Source organism: Sinohyriopsis cumingii, chromosome 4 (assembly GCF_028554795.1).
Source record: "Sinohyriopsis cumingii isolate HCF-2022 chromosome 4, ASM2855479v2, whole genome shotgun sequence".
Lineage (NCBI taxonomy): Eukaryota > Metazoa > Mollusca > Bivalvia > Unionida > Unionidae > Sinohyriopsis > Sinohyriopsis cumingii.
The window spans coordinates 35,966,253-35,987,507 of NC_142964.1; the positions used below are offsets into that span (position 1 = coordinate 35,966,253).

Here is a 21,255-nt window from a genome sequence, read left to right on the forward strand (position 1 = left end):
GAAATGGTACGATCGTGAAATTATGGCTATCACTACTCATGAATGAATTTGCATACCATAATGTGGTTTTCACTAAAGGACTTCTTGTAATGTTTCATTGCTCTTAAATTAAAATGGTGCTGAACTAACGTCCATTGTATTGCCATCCGGAAAACTTTGTTTTAGCTAATCTTGTTAAATGGAAAGCAATTTTGATATGGCGATTTTTTTATCAGAAGAGTCTTGTGGTGTCTACTTAGTTCAAAATGAAAATGACGAACCCTCACTTTGGTCGCCATTATGGCTGTCTTGAAACATTATCTGTACTAACACTTCAAAATAGATTTTCAAGGTTTATCAAAAGCATTGAATGAAAATAAAAATATAAAGCATGTTCAAAAATAAGAAATATTACTAACAAAGTGAATAATGAAAGAACTTTGAGAAAAGAATGAGCGCGTAGCAAAATATAATAATGAACAATTACTCCTAAGGTGATATGCAAGAAGATAGGGGTTCAGCATTTGTCGTATGATATACCTAATTTTACAAAATAATACTATTATATGTAATCTTGATGAAAATGTTCAAAAATAGTTAAAACAAATTGTAGCTCAATGTAAGGTTCCATGTTAAAAAGCATGCAAACCTCTTCACCCCCCCCCCCCCCGGAAAAATGTCATCGTATTCCAATGTACCTTCCTTATACTGCTCGAATAGATAGATATATATTATCATTTTTACGGACGTCTTTCCTCTTACATGGGTCTTAATGCACTCTAGCTTCACACGATTCGAAACAATTTTAGTGTTATTGACCAAACAAGACAAGTGACGTATTCAACTTGAAAAATTCAAAGTAAAACAGAGAGAGAGAGAGAGAGACAGACAGACAGACAGAGACAGAGAGAGAGAGAGACAGAGAGAGTCGGTTCATTTTAAATTATTCATATTTGTATTTTCAGGTGCTCTTCTGTCTATTTCTCCTTCCACTCCAGACGGGAAGCTGATAGTGGTAGAAGGAAGCACTTTAACTTTAAATTGTACCTTTAATAGTAGTACCTTAGCAAAGGAAGACGTAATTTTCAAAAGGTAAGCGATCTTGGTTGACACAATATGCATACAATATACGAGCGTACTTATCTTTTCATTAGAAATGCACAGCCAAATGCAAGCGATACTTTTCTAAGTTCAGAAAGAGATTGAATGTGATTAACGGCTCAGTTGGCAACCTGTTAAAATGTGCAAGACAGCAGTTAATATCGGGTGTCGACATATATTCTGATGTATACACAGTATCTGTTGCATATGCATGTTTCGTCACGGACATGCACACGCCAAATATTAATTTTGTATAATGCTGTAGAGCATGTCGTTTCTAACTTCAAGCAATATTCCAGAAAATACACAGAATACTTTATAGATAAGGAGCACCAACAGGACTTGCTGACCATCATTTGCTGGAAAATGAACATGCTGCATACTCGTCCATCGCTCAAAAAAATATACCCAAATTCATACCGACATACGTATCCATACCATGCGCACACACGAGAGTCTTCTTCGTGTATTTATAAAAGTCTGAGGTCACGGGAAACGTGCAGCTTGTCACCATTATTTTAATTATAAACCAAGGTTCTTGTGCAGTCCAAAATAGATACTTATCTGTAGATAAATAAAATTAAATGCAAAAATCTCCGACATTTACGTATGATGCCTTCCTAGATATAAAAAAGCGTTTGGTACTACTGGGTACAATGCAATAATCTTAAAAAAATTCCGTTTTTGAATTAAAGACAAAATATGTAGGGTACTTACAAGAATGCACATAGTGCAGTTTACAAATACCAGTGAAAGGGGTTGTAGGTTAAGACAAGGAGTCCGGCAAGGCGGCATCCTTCCCTCCTTTCTTTTTCTGCTAATTCATAGATGAGTTGCACCATAATCTAGTCAGTAGCAACATAGTCTGCGAAACTGGGTGTTTGCAATGCGTCTGCCCACACTTACAGACGACCTTACGTATTTTGAACTCTCTAATAACTTGATAAGTATGTTTGAAAAAGACGTAGAATATTAAAGAAAACGCCGTCACGAAATAAGTACGTAAAAGTAATTTATCGTTGTATTGCAATTTTCAAAAGAACAGAGGTTCACACCATAGCTGTCCATAAATCATTCAGGAACTGATTAGCATACTCCACAGGGGATATAATAACATAGGATACGTTGGTCTTTAAATCGCACCCTCAAATTATGTGTTAGTACAGGGACCATGCACAGAATACGGGAATCCGATTTTACGCTACTACTCTTTAATTATGCAACATGGCGGATACAGCCAGTCTCACTGGTTAAGAGAATTTTGATTAGTCTAGAAAAATACGTTTGACCTAGATCTGAGTGAATCTTGTACCACTGAATAAGCTGTCCCGGTCCTCTTGTTGACAACGTCCTATATAATAATCACGAAATAGCCCACAATGTCCTCATTGAATTTCATTCTTAAACAAATTTGCTTTTGAAAGCTCAAAAGAAGAGATTATAGCTAGTGGCTACTCAAATTATTCAATATTTTAAAATGCGTGCTAATTAGAGATATCTATCTAGGTGAAGATACAAGTTTTAAGACTTAACTTCTCTACCTGGAGCCTACGTGGCCCCTATGAATGAACGGGTGACACTATCTTTGTGGTTATTCGAGTACTGTAAGATGCTTTTCGAGTTTTCGTTCTTGCTTTTTGGTTTGTTAATTACATTTTACTCTTCCTCCCCCTCAGGGAAAGAAAGTTCCAGAAACACAGGCTGACATTCTTAATAAATGCGACTAATTCATGGTGGCATTGAAGTATCCGCATGATGCAGTGGTTACAAGTGGCCTCTCGTTGAATTTGAGAGACAACTTATTTTTTACGTTGAGTCACTCTGTACTAAAACTGTATCTCCAATTTTGATGTCACAGTGACGACTTTGCAACCTTTCCTCTATATATTTCTTTTTTCTTTCTTTAGATCTTTTATCGTTTATTCCTGTTTTATCATGCATTTCAGTTTTAGATACAGTGTCATTTGTTTTCGGGCGTTTAATGTGCTGTTTATGACCAAACATTAGTTGAAATGGAGTAAATCCAGTCCATGAGTGTGAAGTCAAGGAGACCATACAGTTGTTGTTTCCAGCTCTCGGTTTCATCATGTGCTGCACACACTGTTTCCATGAGCAATTTAATGAAAGATTCCACGTGAACGTTGCTCGTTGCCATTTTGTTGCAACTTGTCCATACGTGAAACTATTATCCTCAGCAAATTTCGCTAAGCTATGTTTTACAGACTCTTATTGTCTGGATATCCGAAAGTTGCAAGAACCTTATCAGTAAGTGGTACTGTAACAATTACAGACATAGACTTTAAAGATGTTCACAGGTAGGTGTCGGTAGTGTTGCATCATCTGTAGGTAGCTCTAAGCTGTGAGTAGTTCACAAAAGTCCATAGGTAAACACTCGTATGGAATAGACAGCATCTTTGACAAGTTTAACGGTTACTTGAGAGTTTTCAATCATTATATCAAGTCCAGGAAACCAAACTGTCAATGGCAGAAGGCTTTGTTCGAGCGATCCATTGATTGCCTTCATGTGCAAGAATTATTCATTTGTCATGCGGCTCAACTGATAATACACTTCTACGTTAGCGCAACTGTAAAATGTCCCATGACATTATTATGTCTGCTAGCACACTGCCAATTTCCCGAAATTCGTCAAAAATAATGTACGTGCATTGGTTTCATTAAAAATTGCCGACCCTTTACCTACAAATTCAATAGCTTTGAGAAACGTTTTGACGCCATAAGTTGAAATTTTGACGCCTTTTCAACTTCATGACGTTTTGAGTCGATGTCTCAGCAACGAAACGTGCATTCTTCTCTGCAATTACCTTAAGTTATCATGTTATGTTATTACTATAACATCGATGGTGTATCATGTAGTTGGCAATATTTTAACTGACTGGGGGATAACTGAGTGATAACTGAGAGAGCTGCAATCTCGGACTTCTCTCCATTCGTAAACTTATATTTTCTTCTTCCAAAATCGTCTTTCTAAAGGCTTATGTAATTTAATAACATTAAAATATTCTATACCTCTCATATACATGTAGAAATGTTCACATGCCAAAACGACTTCTTTGGGTTTACATTGTGTCTGACTGTCCCAGACTGCACGAGTATCGCACATAAACTGACGGAACTTGCGTCTACAATAATTTTCTCCATTTTTGTCAGTGATCAGAGTATGCCATAACAGTACTATATGTGTTCTTTCTCGTGTAAATTTATCAAGGCTTCAAGGGTTGTTCTTTTAGATGACGTAGAACTTCACACAATAGCACAATCTGGGATGAAAATACTTACTACAGACGAATTCTTTGAGGTCTTGTTTTTCAGTTGCCATGGTCTTCTTTAAACTTGGCGAGGTTCCTTCAGCGCTAAACACAACTAAAAAAACAAAACAATTCAATTTTGTCTCTATTAAGTATCAAATGTACAGTTGTTTCCTTGAGACCTCGTCTCTTATCAGGAAAGCTATACCTACTATGTGATAAGATATGATAAAATTCGGCCGCTTGCATGAGAAAATTATTATGCCATAATATATCTATTACTAAGGTCCAATTCTAGTTAATGATAACCTGATTTGTGTGTGACTTGGATTAGTAACGTAGCGTTAACCATTTTTCAGTCATACTTATTTACATCAAAGGGCATAGCTTTAAAAATCGCTTATCCGGTCGGTGACCTGGAGGAAGCTGCACATGACTGCTATACATGTAGCTAATTTTTGGATTCCATCTGTAAAGCAATGGTTGAGAAGGTTAATGACTTTTTCATGCGTTGATTTGTTTTTGTTTTTCGCAAGTTTTTAAATTTTTTCACAGTTCTTTTATCTCGATTCAGCGAATAAGCTGACATGAATCATATTACAAATTCAACCAGTTTTCAGTATCCATTATTTTACTCGGTTTCCAATGTATACCTTTTCTTTGTATGCGCTAACGTATTCGATTTCTTTCTCCGACACCCGCACATGCTCCTGTCAGTCCTTGCAACCTAGATCTCGTAGACCTTAGACTAGAGACACCTTTTGACGTTATGAAAGAAAATCGTACTTTGCAATGCCCACCCGTGGAACATTAGTTAAAATTAGGATACGGCCTAGAGTGCGTAACTAGAATATAGAGCACGAAAAGGATTTGACAGGAAAGCTGCCGTCACAGGATAATAACACAAATACTAATAATGTCTTTTTTTTAAAGAGGGTAAATTGATTAATTTAATAATCTAATCTCCCATGAGGTACTCCACTAAAATCTTATTTTTTTAATAAAAAAATCTTCGAGCAAGTTCTCTTCCCCTTGTTCTTTCTTTCTTTCTTTCTTTCTTTCTCTCTCTCTCTCTCTCTCTCTCTCTCTCTCTCTCTCTCTCTCACACACACACACACACACACGCAGAGGAATAGTACTATTTACAAGTTAAACATATCTACAAATATATATTAAAAACCACTATGAAAGTAGGAGGATTTAACTGCATATATTTATTTTGTATCTCTCCAATAACTATATTTTGAAAAGGCTTTCAGCAAGATCTTAATATATACATGGCAGTTAATGATCACTTTAAACTTCGACATACTTTAAGGCTATTCTATTAAAAGGTAGCATGCAGTAAACTTTACATCATAATTATACTTTGCCATGAAACATTCGTAGGTACAAAAAGTAGAGAGACGTTTATAAATGTCATTTATTTTTTAACTTTAAACACGTTTTCATATGATTCAAATTACTGCGGTAGGCTTTAGGCCGTCATTCACCCGTGTAGTGACACACTCCACCGCATTTGCATTATTTGATGATCTCGGCGTAGATGGGACGATTTTTCATGATGCTTTTTAATTTGTTACAGATTTGCTTGCTTTGCCCCTCCTGTGTTTGGTCACTTTATTGAATGCCTTTTAATTTTCCCCGGACATTAACAGCCTCCATTTCTACGACTGATACCTGAGTTGACCTGGACCTCAGATGTCTGTAAAAGGACTTGTCAAGTTCACTCAAAGCGTTCTACGGAGTAGACCTACAGTGTTATATTACGTACAACAGAGCTTCATCTTCTACATCCACAAGATGGCAGTTCTGAGCTAGTTATTTAATTTGTTGCAAATTCATTCATTTACACGTTTAAATGTTGTATATCCAAATCTGCGGCTTTTGCTTGCGCTTAGAGTTGTTCTTTAGTAGCACGTCTTTCATTCCTTGTGCGTTTGATCACACTTTTCCTTCCCTGCTTGGATGCACACAATCACCCACATAATTAAAAAAGCAAATGTTCATCGATAATGTTCATGCCTTCAAAATTTTTTTAAGTCTATATACTAATTGCTTTTCCCTACATATTCCTGCGGTTTTTTTAAATCGGCATCGACGTTTAAAGACACAGGCGATGAAGACTCAAATGGTCTTAAAATGCTTACATCGTTGCCTTATCGGGTTAGCATGGGACAAAAAACTACGGTTCACAGAAATATTCGCAAAACAATGCATTTAAGATTGAAAATTATCCAATAAGTTTAACACGGTTTTTTGTAATTTATCTAAAGATTCGTCGCCACTGTAATATTCCTTAAGGTAGCGCTCTACAGTTTCGTATTTTGCATTGGGTTAAAATTTGTAAGAATAAGAATTTCCCCGACTTTCCTCACTGGTTATACTGGCTATTTAAAAAAGATCTTATATCTCTTAGGTATAGTTCAAAGAAACTGTAATTCCCTTTATTTTTGGTGTATGATTGATGGGTGTAATATGGGTTATAGAGTATACAGCTTGGACTTACTCCAGATGTGTACCTTTCAAAAAAGTGCTTGCACCACTTGGTCATTTTCACTTCCTTAACTTCAGAGATAAATTGTATAAAAAAGAGCCGATAACTTTTTTTTTACATTTTATATATTAGGTAATTCATTCATTGCACTTTCAGAGGCTGATATTGCCTAGTCTGGCAAAATTAATTTCTCCTATTTTAATAGCTGCTACAGATGGTGTACTTCAGACTAATTCAGGCTGATTTTTGTAGCACAAGGGATCAGTTACTTTAGTTAGCAGTGTGCTTAGATCATGTACAATTTCCAAAAGTACAATATCCAAAGAAATGTCTCCCACATTACATCAAAATAGCATAGAGGTATGCCAACATTTTCTCCACTGTGCATGTTTTAAATGCAAACAACTTCACCTTACATACGTCACTCTCTCAAAAGTACACAATAACTGGTGAGCGCCCCCTAAATTATATGCTAGTAGAAGTAACATGCGCATAATACGGGAGCTCGACTTTACGCATTCACTCTTGTATTATGCAGCATGGCGGCTGCATTCAGTCCTACTGGCACAGATGTGTTCCGATTAGCCTAGCAACTACTTTTGCAACATAAAGCTGACCTAGATTTAAGTAAGCAAGATGCTATAGCACCATTTACGCCTGTAGAAAAAAAGTACGGTAAGTTTATTTTGGACCCTGTTAATGTTGCATTTCAAACGTCAATCTGCATTACAGTTGAGAAATTTGTAATGAACTTCCAAAGAAAGACCTACGTGAACTCAACAAACTCATTCATTTGATGGAAAAATAAACTCGGGAATGTCAAGAACCCATATACTATGATACGTGCGACTCTTTGCTGGGCTGCTGTAAATGATAACCGACCTGTTTTGATTTACGTAAGCTCTTTTTCAGTGGAAACTTTTGTCGCCTTTTAAATCATATTATGTTCAGATATATATTTCTTGTGCATCCTTTTATGTTTCTTGATGTAACTTATTCACTACAAACTTGCTACGCTCCAGATATTTTTTGTGTTTACTTCTTAAGTATTACCTAATTGACTTTCTCATCAATTTCATGAGCCAGGCATGCGTTACAAGCAAACTGCCGTGGAAGAGAATTATTATTACAGATATTCACAAAACATGAAGGGACTGCTTGAGAAGAAAGAAATAGAGAATAAATAAAACAGTGATTATGATTTTGCTTTAAGATTGCCTTTAATCACTTTTCTACTGCAGTAAACAGTTACAAGCACAAATCAAGTCTGTAGCATATGTTGGGGAGTTGAAACAAAGTGTCTGGCAAAAAATGTGACTTCCATTTCAACGGTCTATTTAAAAATGTTGCGATATGTTGTTTGTATACTAGACATATTGTGCTTCAAACAAACAAAAAAAAAAAAAAAAAAAAAAAAACTGTTGATGCAGCGATATTTTAAACACAGATGTAATGGTATTTTTTTTTGTTTGTTAGTGCAGCATCTTATTTTATCGTTGCAGGACAATTTAAGTATTAGGGCGATACGGTTACCGTAATTACTGTGCTCAGTGGAAAAATATAATTTTAGTGTTGCGATATAACAATTGCCGAAACAACAGTGATTTTGCCACTGCACAAAATAGACCGTTGCAACGAAAAACGATACAGCTACAAAATCAAAATAACAAAACGACAAAACGTAACACCCCCGTCCCGACGCTATTTGAATATCATTGCAACAGTATTCTTATATCGCTACGAGGGGCCCCGAGTGGCCGAGTGGTTCTTCCCGGGGTTTTCCAGGGTTCTTCCTCCACCATTAATACTGGCCGCCATGAATAGCCTATCGTGTGCTGAAAAATGGCGTTAAACCCAACAACAAAAAACAACAATATCGCTACGACGGTGTATGAATACCGCTGAAACGACGTTAAATACAGTTGGTAATTGCAACGGTGTTAAAAATAGTACTGCAACGGAAAAATTACAAAGAGAAAATATAGCGTTACAGCGATAACTGGACACTGTTAAAACAGCACAGGTAGTTTTGATCATTTGGCGCACGACATTATTTCAATTCAGCATAGGCCTCAATAGGAACTCGTGTCACAATTATTTCTTTCCCGATATAATCTCTACATTTGTTTCTTAATACTAAATTTTCCACTTTGTCTAAATTCTAATAAATAATACATTGACCGAAAGTACCTTCAAAGATGAACGCATGGCGAAGTTCTTGTCTTTTTTTAAGAGGCTGGACTGTAGACAAAGCGCAATAGGTCACATATTTCACCTCCGGATTTGCATCAGTGCCTCATTTCTCACTGCGCACTGTTGCAAAAATAGACACAGACAACAACACGATAACGCTCATATTCTAAATAATAAATAATTACCTTTAAATCAGTACTAAGAATGCCTAAATGTGTCTTGTATCATCACCAAAATCAGAGAGGGGGAAAATGCTCTAAAATAGACTGGGACTACATTCTTGGTCACTAAACCCGAAGTAATAATTGTGAATATAGACAGTATATTGCGGTAGAAAATGCCGACAATGTTCAGATTGTAACGTTGACTACTTCAGTTCCCATACTGTGCCGTGTTGACAATATAGCTTTCAATTGCGGGCGAATTACGTCCAAAGTTTCCTTCACATCCTGGGGGTGGAGGACGAGAATGTTCTGATTGCTAAATGGGTCACACTGTTGTCCGCCAGGCGTATCGTTCCCCTTTTTCCCCCCAATCACAGTATCTCTTCTAATTCACGCGCATTTGTCACAATTACTAATAAGTGCAATTATTTTCAACTCTTTTAATGTCTTCATTTAAATTGTGGGAATTTTCCTACGTTCTCTTTTTCTTTTTCTGCATTTGATATGTTATAGCCCGGTTGATTCATTGGTTAGAGGTCCGGACTCGTGACCGAAAGGTGCGGATTTGAATCCCGCCATCGGATCAGCCTTGGTTTTATGGAAGGCATGTTGTTTTCTATTTACCTCGGCCTAAATAACCTACTTGTCTTGATGTACCGCAAAACACAGAAAATCAACAAATAATTTAATATATAGAATAGTTCTGTTGCAAACCTCAGCACCTACACGATTCGTGGTTTTGTGTTACATGTCTATTTTGTCCTTTAAACTGTATTAAGGATTATTCCCCTAACGAAGAGCTTGTGTAGCCTCGAAATGTTTCGAAACCCCAAAATGTTCCACGCCGTTAACACTTTTTGTGAGCCTTTAGTGCTTTGTGGCAATGTATGTATGTATGTATGTATGTATGTATGTATGTATGTATGTATGTATGTATGTATGTATGTATGCATGTATGTATGTATGCGTGTGTGTGTATGTATGTGTGTGTGTATATATATATGTGTGTGCATGTGCCTGCGTGCCTATCTGTGTACGTGTATGTGTCTTGTTTTTCTTCTCCTTTTTAGGGTCGGTAACACACACAGACACACACACACACACACACACACTATATATATATATATATATATATATATATATATATATATATATATATATATATATATATATATATATATATATATATATATATATATATATATATATATATATATATATATATATATATAAACATAAACTCTTGCAGGAAAACAAGAAAACCATTTACCCTTTGTAATTTTAATTCAGTTTAAAGAGCGATGTTGAGTAAATACTGTTTTACAATGAATAGATTACTGACGATTGTGTAATTCATGTTTATACAGAGATGGACTCAACATGAATTATGAACCGGGCTATACCGTAAGCTACAGCAGTTTCAGAGAGAATGGGCAGATCATCACACATCTGACCGCAACGAAGCCCATTGTGACGTGCTCAGATAACGGGTACTACGAATGTGCAGTTGAATCAAGAAAAATAGCTACGTCGGTTCAAGTTACTGTAGTGAAAGGTATGTATGTATGCATGTATGTATGTATGTATGTATGTATGTATGTATGTATGTATGTATGTATGTATATGATCCACTGATATACAAGACTACAGAGTTTCTCTATATTAATCACCTTTGGTTTACACCAGGCTGCCAGTTTGTATGCATGTGTAAGTATGCATGTATTTATAGCATTGTACTGTATTTGCTTCGGCGCGATATTTAACATCAGAAGTGTTGTTGTGAGCAAAATACACACATACATATAATACACACAAGAAAGTAAAAAGGTCTTCATTTCATTTAGAAAGGATTTCTAACAACAATTAGAATTCTAAGAAATAATTACGCTTCAATAATGATCATGCGATTATAATTAGTTTCAAATTGATGTGAATATCTCGTCTTAGTTTATTCCACGCTAAACTTCTGGAAAAGAAAAGAGTTTTATGTTCTCGTGATACTATTTCGTTCTTTTTCTTCTTGTTCATCTTTTTGTTGCTCATCATCATCATCATCATCGTCGTCGTCGTCGTCATCATCATCATCATCATCATCATCATCATCATCTGTGAACTTATTGCATGGAAGTACATAAACTCTTATTGTAGGCTAATTTTCAGGTTGATCAATACAGAGTGGATATCTTTACTGTCCTCTTTCTCATTAATTGTAGTCCTCACTCGGGATGGTTGGATCTCTGACAAGAGTAAAAATATCTCACTTGGGTGTGTTCCCCACATATGCGGTTCAAAGAATGCAACAAATAGCTTTAACGGACGTTACTTTCATGTCACTTGGTCGACCAATGGAACCGAGGTTAAATCGGGTGCGAAATATCATATTTATCCGGAGATGAATAAAATTACCATCAGTGAAGCAGGTAAACATCAATACATTGAATGTACTTCTTTGCTTGGTCGAGGATGGTCTTGTTCATCCAGACTCTCGTGCTAACACTAAAGATCAGACAGCGATCGTCTCTCGCTCTGAATAGAGCTCTCCGAGTCACGACAGAGTTTGGCTTTGAACTAGACTTAGTTAGGGTTACCGGATGTCAAAAGTGTCCATGCTATCTGTTTTAACGTTAAAGCATAGCAATGCTTGCATTAGATGATAAAACATGATCCGTGAAATTATTATTATTATTTTTTTAAGGAAGAAAAAGTTGCAGCGAATGAAAATACTAGTGTATGCAACGCAACTTTAAAGGGAAGTAACTACTGATATCAAGTTCACGCTTTAGCTTTTTTTCTAACCTTGAAACAGGATTTGGTAATTTCTTGAAAAGTGAAAGATTGCTGAACTGAAGTGAATCGTATGTGAAATGTATATATGTTTTAAAGCTGTTGGCATGTAATGTTAGTCTGAACCTTTAAGACAGATCTCTGTATGAATCTCTGGTAACGCCAACTCTTTGTCACACAAAAACAGCTAATTTTGAATATGAAATGTATTTCATGAAATAATTCTAGATGCTGTTATTAAGTAAAATGTTAGGTTTCAGAAAAACTGGTCATAAACCAGAAGAGCTTAAGGGGTTGTCTATTGTCCGTCGTTTAGTCATCGTTCGTCCGTCCATCCGTAAGCACAAGTTTGTTAATGCTACAACTCCTAAACTAAATCTAGGATTGAATTAAAACTTAACACACACATTCATCATATTGTCTAGTGGGCCCTAAATAAAAATGCTGCTTCTCGGATATCTTGAAAATCTCATTATTGCTATTCCGCCTGAATGGAAGGTTACATCAGCATGGGTTCTCACTTAAGGACTTCCTCAAATATCTAGTTAGTCGTAAATAAAATAATACCGATATACCGATATGACGTCCAAAATGGCCACGACAGCGGCCATCTTCGAAATCTTGTTATTACTACTCCTCCTGTATGGATGGTCAAATAAACACGGGACTTACAGTGGTGAAAGACTTCTTATGGTGTCTAGCTGGTCCTAAAGGACAATGGTGCCGATCTGAAGTCTAATATATCCACCGTGGCAGGCATTTTCAAAATCTTGCTGTCGCCACCACTTCTGAATAGATAGCCATGTCATCATGGGATTTTCACTAAAAGACTTCTTATGATGTCTAGTTGGTTCTCAGTAACAATGGTGCCGATCTGAAATCTAATATGACCGCCACGCCAATCAGTTTGAAGATATTGTTACCACTACTCCTCCTGAATGTATGTTCGTATCAGCATGTGATTTGTCTTACTAAGACATGATATCTTGCTGGTCCTAAATCCCTTAGCACAAAATTGTTATCGCAACTCCTCCTACACTAATTCGATGATTGCCTTGAAAGTTTACATTCACATTCATCCCATGACCTAGCTGGTCCTAAATGAAAATGGTGCTTGTCAGATATCCAATATTGCAGTCACAGCGGCCATCTTGAAAATCTTGCAGTCGCTAATCTTTCTTAATCGATGATAACAATCAGTATTCAGGTTTTCACTAAAAGACTTAGAATATATGCAGTTGGCGCTAAATAAATATGGTTCCCTTATGACATATAATGTGGAAGCCACCACAGCCATCTTAAAATTTTTGTTATCGCTACTCCTCCAACATGAATGGTCATATCACTACGACGTTTTGACTAAAATACTTCTTTTGATGCCTAGTTGATCATAATTGAAAACGGTGCTGATTTGATGTTCATTTAATCTGCGATAGTTGTCGTCTTGAACATTGTGTTATCGCTACTCCTCCTAGTTTGATGAACACTAGATTTTCACTAAATGACTTCCTATGATATCTAGCTGGTCCTAAATAAAAATGGCATCGACCTAATGTAAAATATGGCCGCCACGGCAGCCATCTTGAAAATCTTGTTATTGTTACTAGTTTTCTAATTGATCTTAAACAAAACAGTACCCATCTGACGTTCAATATAGCCGCCACGGCAGCCATCTTCAAAATATTGTTTTTATTACTAATTTTCTAATTGATCTTGAACAAAACAGTACCCATCTGACGTTCAATATGGCCGCTACGGCAGCCATCTTCAAAATATTGTTTCTGTTACTAGTTTTCTAACTGATCTTGAACAAAACAGTACCTATCTGACGTTCAATATGGCCGCTACGACAGCCATCTTCAAAATATTGTTTTTGTTATTAGTTTTTTAATTGATCTTGAACAAAACAGTACCCATCTGACGTTCAATGTGGCCGCTACGGCAGCCATCTTCAAAATATTGTTATTTCTACTCCACCTGAATCGATGGTCGTTCAACATTTGGTTTTCATTGAAAGACCTCGTATACTATCTAGTGGTCCGAAATTAATAAACGGTGCCGATCTGAAATTCAGGTTTTGGTCTAATTGAAGAGAAAAGACCTGAGATTTTCACCAGAGGACTTATGTCAAGTTGGGCTTAATGAAAATGGTGCTGATATGACGTCCAGTATGGTCACGACAACATCCATCATCAAAATCGTATTACTGCTACAAATTTTGAACGGAAAGTCATATTTTTAAAATATTGTTACCTTTACTCCTTTCCAAATCGATGGCTCTTTCAACTTGAAATTTTCACTAAGAGACTTCTTATGACACCTGGTTGATCCTATAATGATAATGGCTGCCAGAATCTTCTTGTCACTACTCCCCTGAATAGATGATCAGTGAAACAGTTTTTTGTTGTTGCCAAGTACTAAATGAAAATTATGCCAGTCGTACATTCAATATGGATACACGACAACCGTTTTAAAAATGCTGTCACCACCACCACCCCATGGATGATCGTTATGACATAGGGTTTTCACCAAAAGACTTCTAATGATGTCTACCTTATCGTAAATGATAATGGCGCCAATCTGACATCCAATATGTGTACCACAACCGCTAATTTTTCAATCTTGTTATCGCTGAAGAATATCAGAGATGGTTTCAACACATGACAGGAAAAAGGAAGAAATAGTCTTATCTCGAATTCTTGGCAATTCTTTTCGCCCAGTAGAGCGTCAGTCCCTTTGATGGACTCTTGTTATTTTTCTCTGTAGAAGCTGCTGACTTAGGCGAGTTCAAATGCAATATCAGCCTCAAAGAAAAGGAGAATAAACTTTGGGAGACGTCTAAAATAGTCTATTTGAGAGGTAATCTAGCTACTTACCTACCTATCTGCATATCTATCTGCACACACACACACACACACACACACACACACACACACACACACACACATACATATATATATATATATATATATATATATATATATATATATATATATATATATATATATATATATATATATATATATATATATATATATATATATATATATATATATATATATATATATATATATATATATATATTAATTAATACCAAAGTGAAGTAGTGGCAGACATATGTTGAAAATGCAATACAATTAAGTGTATCGTAACCCAAAGTTTTAGATCTGTATATCAAAATACGGCTTTTGGATATGTGTTAAGTACTATAAACGACCTAACTATTTGGAGAGGAAAGAAAGAAAGAAAGAAAGAAAGAAAGAAAGAAAGAAAGAAAAGAAAGAAAGAAAGAAAGAAAGAAAAGAAAAGAAAGAAAGAAAGAAAGGAAGAAAGAAAGTCAGTAAGAAAGAAAGAAAGGAGAAAAAAAACCACTCATTAAACCTGATACTACTAAAAAGTGAGCACATTATCAGCAACCGAAGCAGTTAAAGCATCAAATGTATATATATATATATATATATATATATATATATATATATATATATATATATATATATATATATATATATATATATATATCGGCAAGGGTACTGTTTATTGCAAGTTCACTAAATTCATTGAAATAATAAAGTACAGACTTCATTACGCCAATCTGAAGTTTAAAAGATCTAAAAAATAAAATTGCTTACATTTCTTCTGATTAAATCTGGAAAATAGATCTATAATTTTTACCATTTTTGGATGCCTCCAGTAATATATATATATATATATATATATATATATATATATATATATATATATATATATATATATATATATATATATATATATATAGAGAGAGAGAGAGAGAGAGAGAGAGAGAGAGAGAGAGAGAATATGGACAATCAGTCACATACACACATACATACATACATACATACGCACATACATATATATGTACATATATTTGGATGCCTCCAATAATATATATTGGAGGCATCCAAATATATATACATATATATGTATGTATGTATGTATGTATGTATGTGTTTGTGTATGACTAATTGTCTATATTCTATGTAACAGTGACATTGTAATACTAAATTAAATTTGTCGTCCTCTATGGCGTTACGAAAATGGAATTTTACATTTTTCATACGATTCCGTTGGGGTCCTAACGCATCTATCTAACTTCAACACGGATTCGATGAGATGATGCTTGTAATCAAGATTATACGCAGTGAGTTTTGGAACATCACTGTTTCTGTTAAACTTTAATACAGATCTGATCTCATTCCAGGACCACCACGGCTGAATAAATGGGATAACGACAAGAGCGTCTGTTTGAATGACAACGTGACCTTAAAATGTGAGGCTAGCGGATATCCACTGCCACATTTGGAATGGCGCAAAGATGGGAAAGATTTGCAAGCGAATGGCACAAAATTAAGATTCATACCAGAGGGGCTCCAAATCAACTCTTTCAGCCCAGAGGACACAGGGGAATATGACTGTATTGCCACAAGTGACTTTTCTATCGAAACAGACGAAGCCTATATACATGTAAAATTAAAAGGTAAGTGAAATATTTCCCAGAGTTCATTACACACGTCTCATATATATATATATATATATATATATATATATATATATATATATATATATATATATATATATATATATATATATATATATATATATATATATATCAGCCTTTCGAATCAGAAGTTGTGATTATGGTTTTCATTCAATTAAACTTTTTGACAATACATTCACTGAGTTGCATTGCACTAATGTAATACATTTCAGATTAAGGTCATTTATTAGGAATGAAGATTTAAATCTTTCTCAGAACATGGTAAAACAAAATATAAAATAATACACATGTACATGCATATTCATGTGTGCATAGTGTTACGACTGTATGGTCTTAAACTAAGTAACAGAAAAGAGCGAAAATCAAAGTGTTTAGTAAAATTCAACAAATAATTGATTTCCAAAGAATTCTAAGGTGAACATTTTAGAAGAGCTTATAGTATTGTGAATTCAGTTTCAAAGAGGCATAACAGTTTTATTACAAGTCCAAAAGTATAGAATATTCCGAATGAATTCCAGCGGTGTTACGAAATGAATTCCAGTTTGAATGTGCTGATGTGCTAATAGCCTGGAAAAGTGTATGTGTTAACAGTCTTGGCGTATGACAATGGTATAATCCCAAATGTTCTTCAATGAATTCACAAGAATCCCAAAATTGTGGTTTAGTCCGAAAAGTATTATTGAACACTTTGTAATTCCAATACTACTTTAAATAAATATATCATCTCAGATTAAAACTAAACACAACGGGAGGATGATTTCACTTCGGATGATAAGGTAGGAATGAGTAATTCCAATCTAATGAAGTTTAATGTAAAAACCTAAGGCAATATTTGAGAACCAGATGATGGTCAAAAGTTCATTACCAGAAATTTCTAAGTTACAAACAATTTCGTATAGATCCCTACTTTTTTGTCACCAAAATGGGAATTTCCATCAAACTGTAAACAATATTTGTTGCTAGAAAAGTTCAGAATCAAGACTGTAATTGGAACTAAAACTTAATAAACACGTTTATCCTCCGTGACATTAAACATGTTGGACATCTACCCAACTTCTACTCTCATTTATTGACAAAGGTAAATCACACAATACAAATTAACTATACATAACAATAGTTATCTACATATGACGCTAAATGAGATTGATTTCTATTTTTCTTTTTTTTAAAGACGAAGCAGAATGCAAAGAGCAATTTTCGGAGCACCCCAAAGTGTCCGTTATTGTGGGAGCCATCCTTGGAATAATAGTAATGAACCTACTATTTTATGGTGTAGTTGTTTTCTTGGTTGTTCGCCATAAGAGACGGACGGATAAGAGACGATCAGGAAATTTGAATATTGAATACACAGCTGTTAAGGCTTAGAAATAAATGAATCAATCAAACTGGACATGCAGATCTCCGCCGAGAATATCAACACGTAGACACATTTCGTGTATATTTTGTAACCGAAAAACTTTATTTTATGACATTTTTAGAAATGCCATTTTTATATTTGGAATTTTCTTTTTCTATTTAATCTACGTCACTGATATTCAGATCTAGATCTATGGTCGCATAATGCGGAGGCAGATCTGGGTCAGTCCAATTCGATATGCGTCGGCAATTCATTGTTTCTGTTGTGTGTATTTGCTCCTGACGTATACACAAGTACATATCAAGTTGGAGTTTGTGAGCATATTTCTTTTATATGATAATGTCCTCTAAAGTAAGTTTCAGTGTAGATTGTAATTTACGGCCATTCAATGTAAATTGTAATTTATGGCCATTCAATGTAGATTGTAATTTACGGCCATTCAATGTAGATTGTACTTTACGGCTATTCAATATATATTGTAATTTACGGCCATTCAGTGTAGATTGTAATTTACGGCCATTCAATGTAGATTGTAATTTACGACCATTCATTGTAATTTACGGCCATTCAATGTAGATTGTAATTTACGGCCATTATGTAATTTACGGCCATTATGCCTCTCTTCATTGTCAGTACCAATACTTTACAATTCTTAACATTCTTTTACTATTATTGGTTTTGAATTGTTACATAATCAGGCGGGTGCCATCTAGCTTGATGCGCCACGTTCGAACCGCAATGCTCAAGAACAAAAATTAAAATCCCACCTCATTTCACTGGTGCTCAAGTTGTACGCGGTGTTTCTGCAATGTTTGCAGACAACTATGCCAGGTCCTCGTACTATGCGCAAGTGGCGATGTGTGTATATAGAGCTTTATAAATTTTCTTATGTTTTCATAGGCATTTTCAATACTTTGTATTTATGCTTAAAACATTTCACGCATAGTGAGCAAGAAAATGTAATGGTTTTTGGGATTTAATTGGATTGGATCATCATCTGTTGAATAGGTTAGAAGTTGTGAACATTTCTGATACTTACAATAGGACGGCAAGAGCACGTGCTATACATGTTGCTTTTTCTTTGTCTATTAGTTAGAAATGGATGGTCTATTTACTGTGGCATGTGCCACCTTTACAATTTTTTATATATGTGTTGTCATTTGCTTACGCGAAGAGCAGGATATTGTAATGTTTCTACTTTATTTAGATGATAATTAGTGCTAACCTTCACCTTGATTGTTATGGGTCCTCGGTAATCCCTATTTTCTTGAACCTCGCGTAGATTTGTTTCTGTATTATTCATTACGAGAGAAGCAAAATCATGCAATACCATTATTGCTAACATAGGCTGTTTCTGTGTAATTGTTTCGAATTTCCACCGAAACGGCAATGATCATTGAAATAAATTCCTATATTTGTAATTGAAACCAAGTGTGTCATTTTATTAACAGCCACGATCCTTGCATTTTCACATCAATATTCATTTGTATTCTCTTCCAAGCCATATATATATATATATATATATATATATATATATATATATATATATATATATATATATATATATATATATATATAAAAGCATGATTTTGTGCACAGTTATGGTGCAAGCCTTCTATGATTGCAGGGCATGAACGGACCCTTTTGTTACTCAAAGAGGTGGAGAAATCGTTGATATCGGCTTGACCCTGTTTTACACCAGTTCGATATTCTGACTAAAGAAATAGAGACTGACCATTTAATTCTGGAGAGGGGTGATGAACAATTTCCGGGTGACAGATAGCTTGAATAAACATTATTGCACTGATTTATAGCAACCCCTCCTTCCAAAAAATAATAAAAGAAACAAAAGATATAAACTATTGTGTCCAGGTAATTAGTAGACAAAAAATAAACTATTTAGAGATTAAGGTCAGAATGAATCAATCCCGGCTGTACCTTCCCCCCCGCCCGGAAAATTAAATGGTCGTTCCCTTGTGTCTTTTGGCTACTTAATCCCAATATGCGATATTGGGAAGATCAACACATAACGTGCGTACTAAATTACTATTTAATTTAAGATAAATGAGAGCCATAATTTCTTTCGGATAGACTTCCTGGTAAAAGAAATAAATAGAGAAATAAGGTGCCATTGTTCAAGCGTGGACTAAACAATATTGGTCTATTTCTGAAAGTCTTATTGCTTGCTTCTCCTAATTAATGAATCTGCATATGCATTATGGTTTTAAGATATGTACATGCCTTACATTTGGTCCGAAAGATTATTTTCCTGGAGGATATTATGGCAGACTTGATAATGGAGGCCACTTCTTCATTTATATCTTTCAATTAACAAATTCTATATAATCTAATTTATTTTTGAACTTGACATTTTATGTCCCATTTCATATAATTTCGTATTTACACTCAGCCTATCTAACCACCATCTTTTATATGTCATTTCGTAAATTCCCCAAACTAGTAAGTCACCCGAAACAGCATGTCAGAAATACGACAATGGTATTTGAAGTTCTGCTAGCCGAACGGTCGGTCGAGCTTTGACCGTCTGTCCTTTTAACTTGCTTTTGTGCGTCTGTTTATCGGTCCGCAGGATGTTCGAATCATCAGATGCTGCCAAACGGCTCAGGAACATCATAATTCGAACATATAATAACACTTTTGATTAAACTTACTGAGTTATTTATTGAGTTATTATGTCGCTAATTTCTAGACAAAGTTGGATCATAATTGAATTTAATTTCAAAGGTTATGACAGGTTATTTGTTGCCTCAGTAATTGCATCGCAAACAAATAAAGTCAGAGAAGATTCAAGAGTTCTGACCACCCTGCACCATCGCAGCTATGTAAGCGCCTCTGCTATCTGGCGACTTACTATCCAGTTTTATATATTACGTTTACGCCCACCAACTAAGAGGTCACGTTTGCATGTTAAGAGTAACACATTAGTTCTGAACACCTGTCACCATTACGCTGGTTATTCTCACGACTTGGTAAACTCAGTCTAAAGACTATCTTGACTGTGGCTTGAACTAAAAAATATGGAGTACCTCCGTTTTCAAATCTTCAGGTTCGTATGTGCGAAAAGTTTTGCACTTTCTGAGGTAAACAAATCTTGCATGTAGTCCGCAATCTCCCTAATGCCTAAATAAAAGTGATCGGTTTTGAAAGACACCGAAATTTAAGAAGTTTGGAATTCTAGCCAGTTTTGGAAGTATGACAACAATGTTTGGCCCGTTTCAAGCTCGAGCCTACTAGGGCCTATAATTGTCATTAGCATGCAGTGAAATTTGAAAATTCGAAGTAATGAGGTATCTATTGCCTATTTAATTATTCTGTCGTTTCGAAAATTTTCAGGCATTTAGCCGGGACTCAGCAGGCCTTTGGAGTTATGCTGTGAA

General features: G+C 35.2%; 1 protein-coding gene across 3 annotated transcripts in view; it reads left to right on the forward strand.

Annotated features, from left to right (window-relative positions):
• Positions 1–19,284, forward strand: part of LOC149800932 (roundabout homolog 1-like) — a 29,511-nt gene extending 10,227 nt beyond the window's left edge. The window contains exons 2-7 of one of the 3 annotated variants that reach the window (XM_089954992.1): positions 945–1,071; positions 10,568–10,755; positions 11,414–11,620; positions 14,751–14,843; positions 16,204–16,479; positions 17,672–19,284. In XM_089954992.1, the coding sequence (XP_089811118.1) occupies positions 945–1,071; positions 10,568–10,755; positions 11,414–11,620; positions 14,751–14,843; positions 16,204–16,479; positions 17,672–17,865 (1,085 nt within the window). In that variant the 3' untranslated portion in view covers positions 17,866–19,284. Of the gene's footprint in view, positions 1–944; positions 1,072–7,374; positions 7,519–10,567; positions 10,756–11,413; positions 11,621–14,750; positions 14,844–16,203; positions 16,480–17,671 lie in introns of those variants that run through there. The other 2 variants (XM_089954996.1, XM_089954993.1) reach the window with 2 other exon arrangements.
• Positions 19,285–21,255: the final 1,971 nt, after the last annotated feature.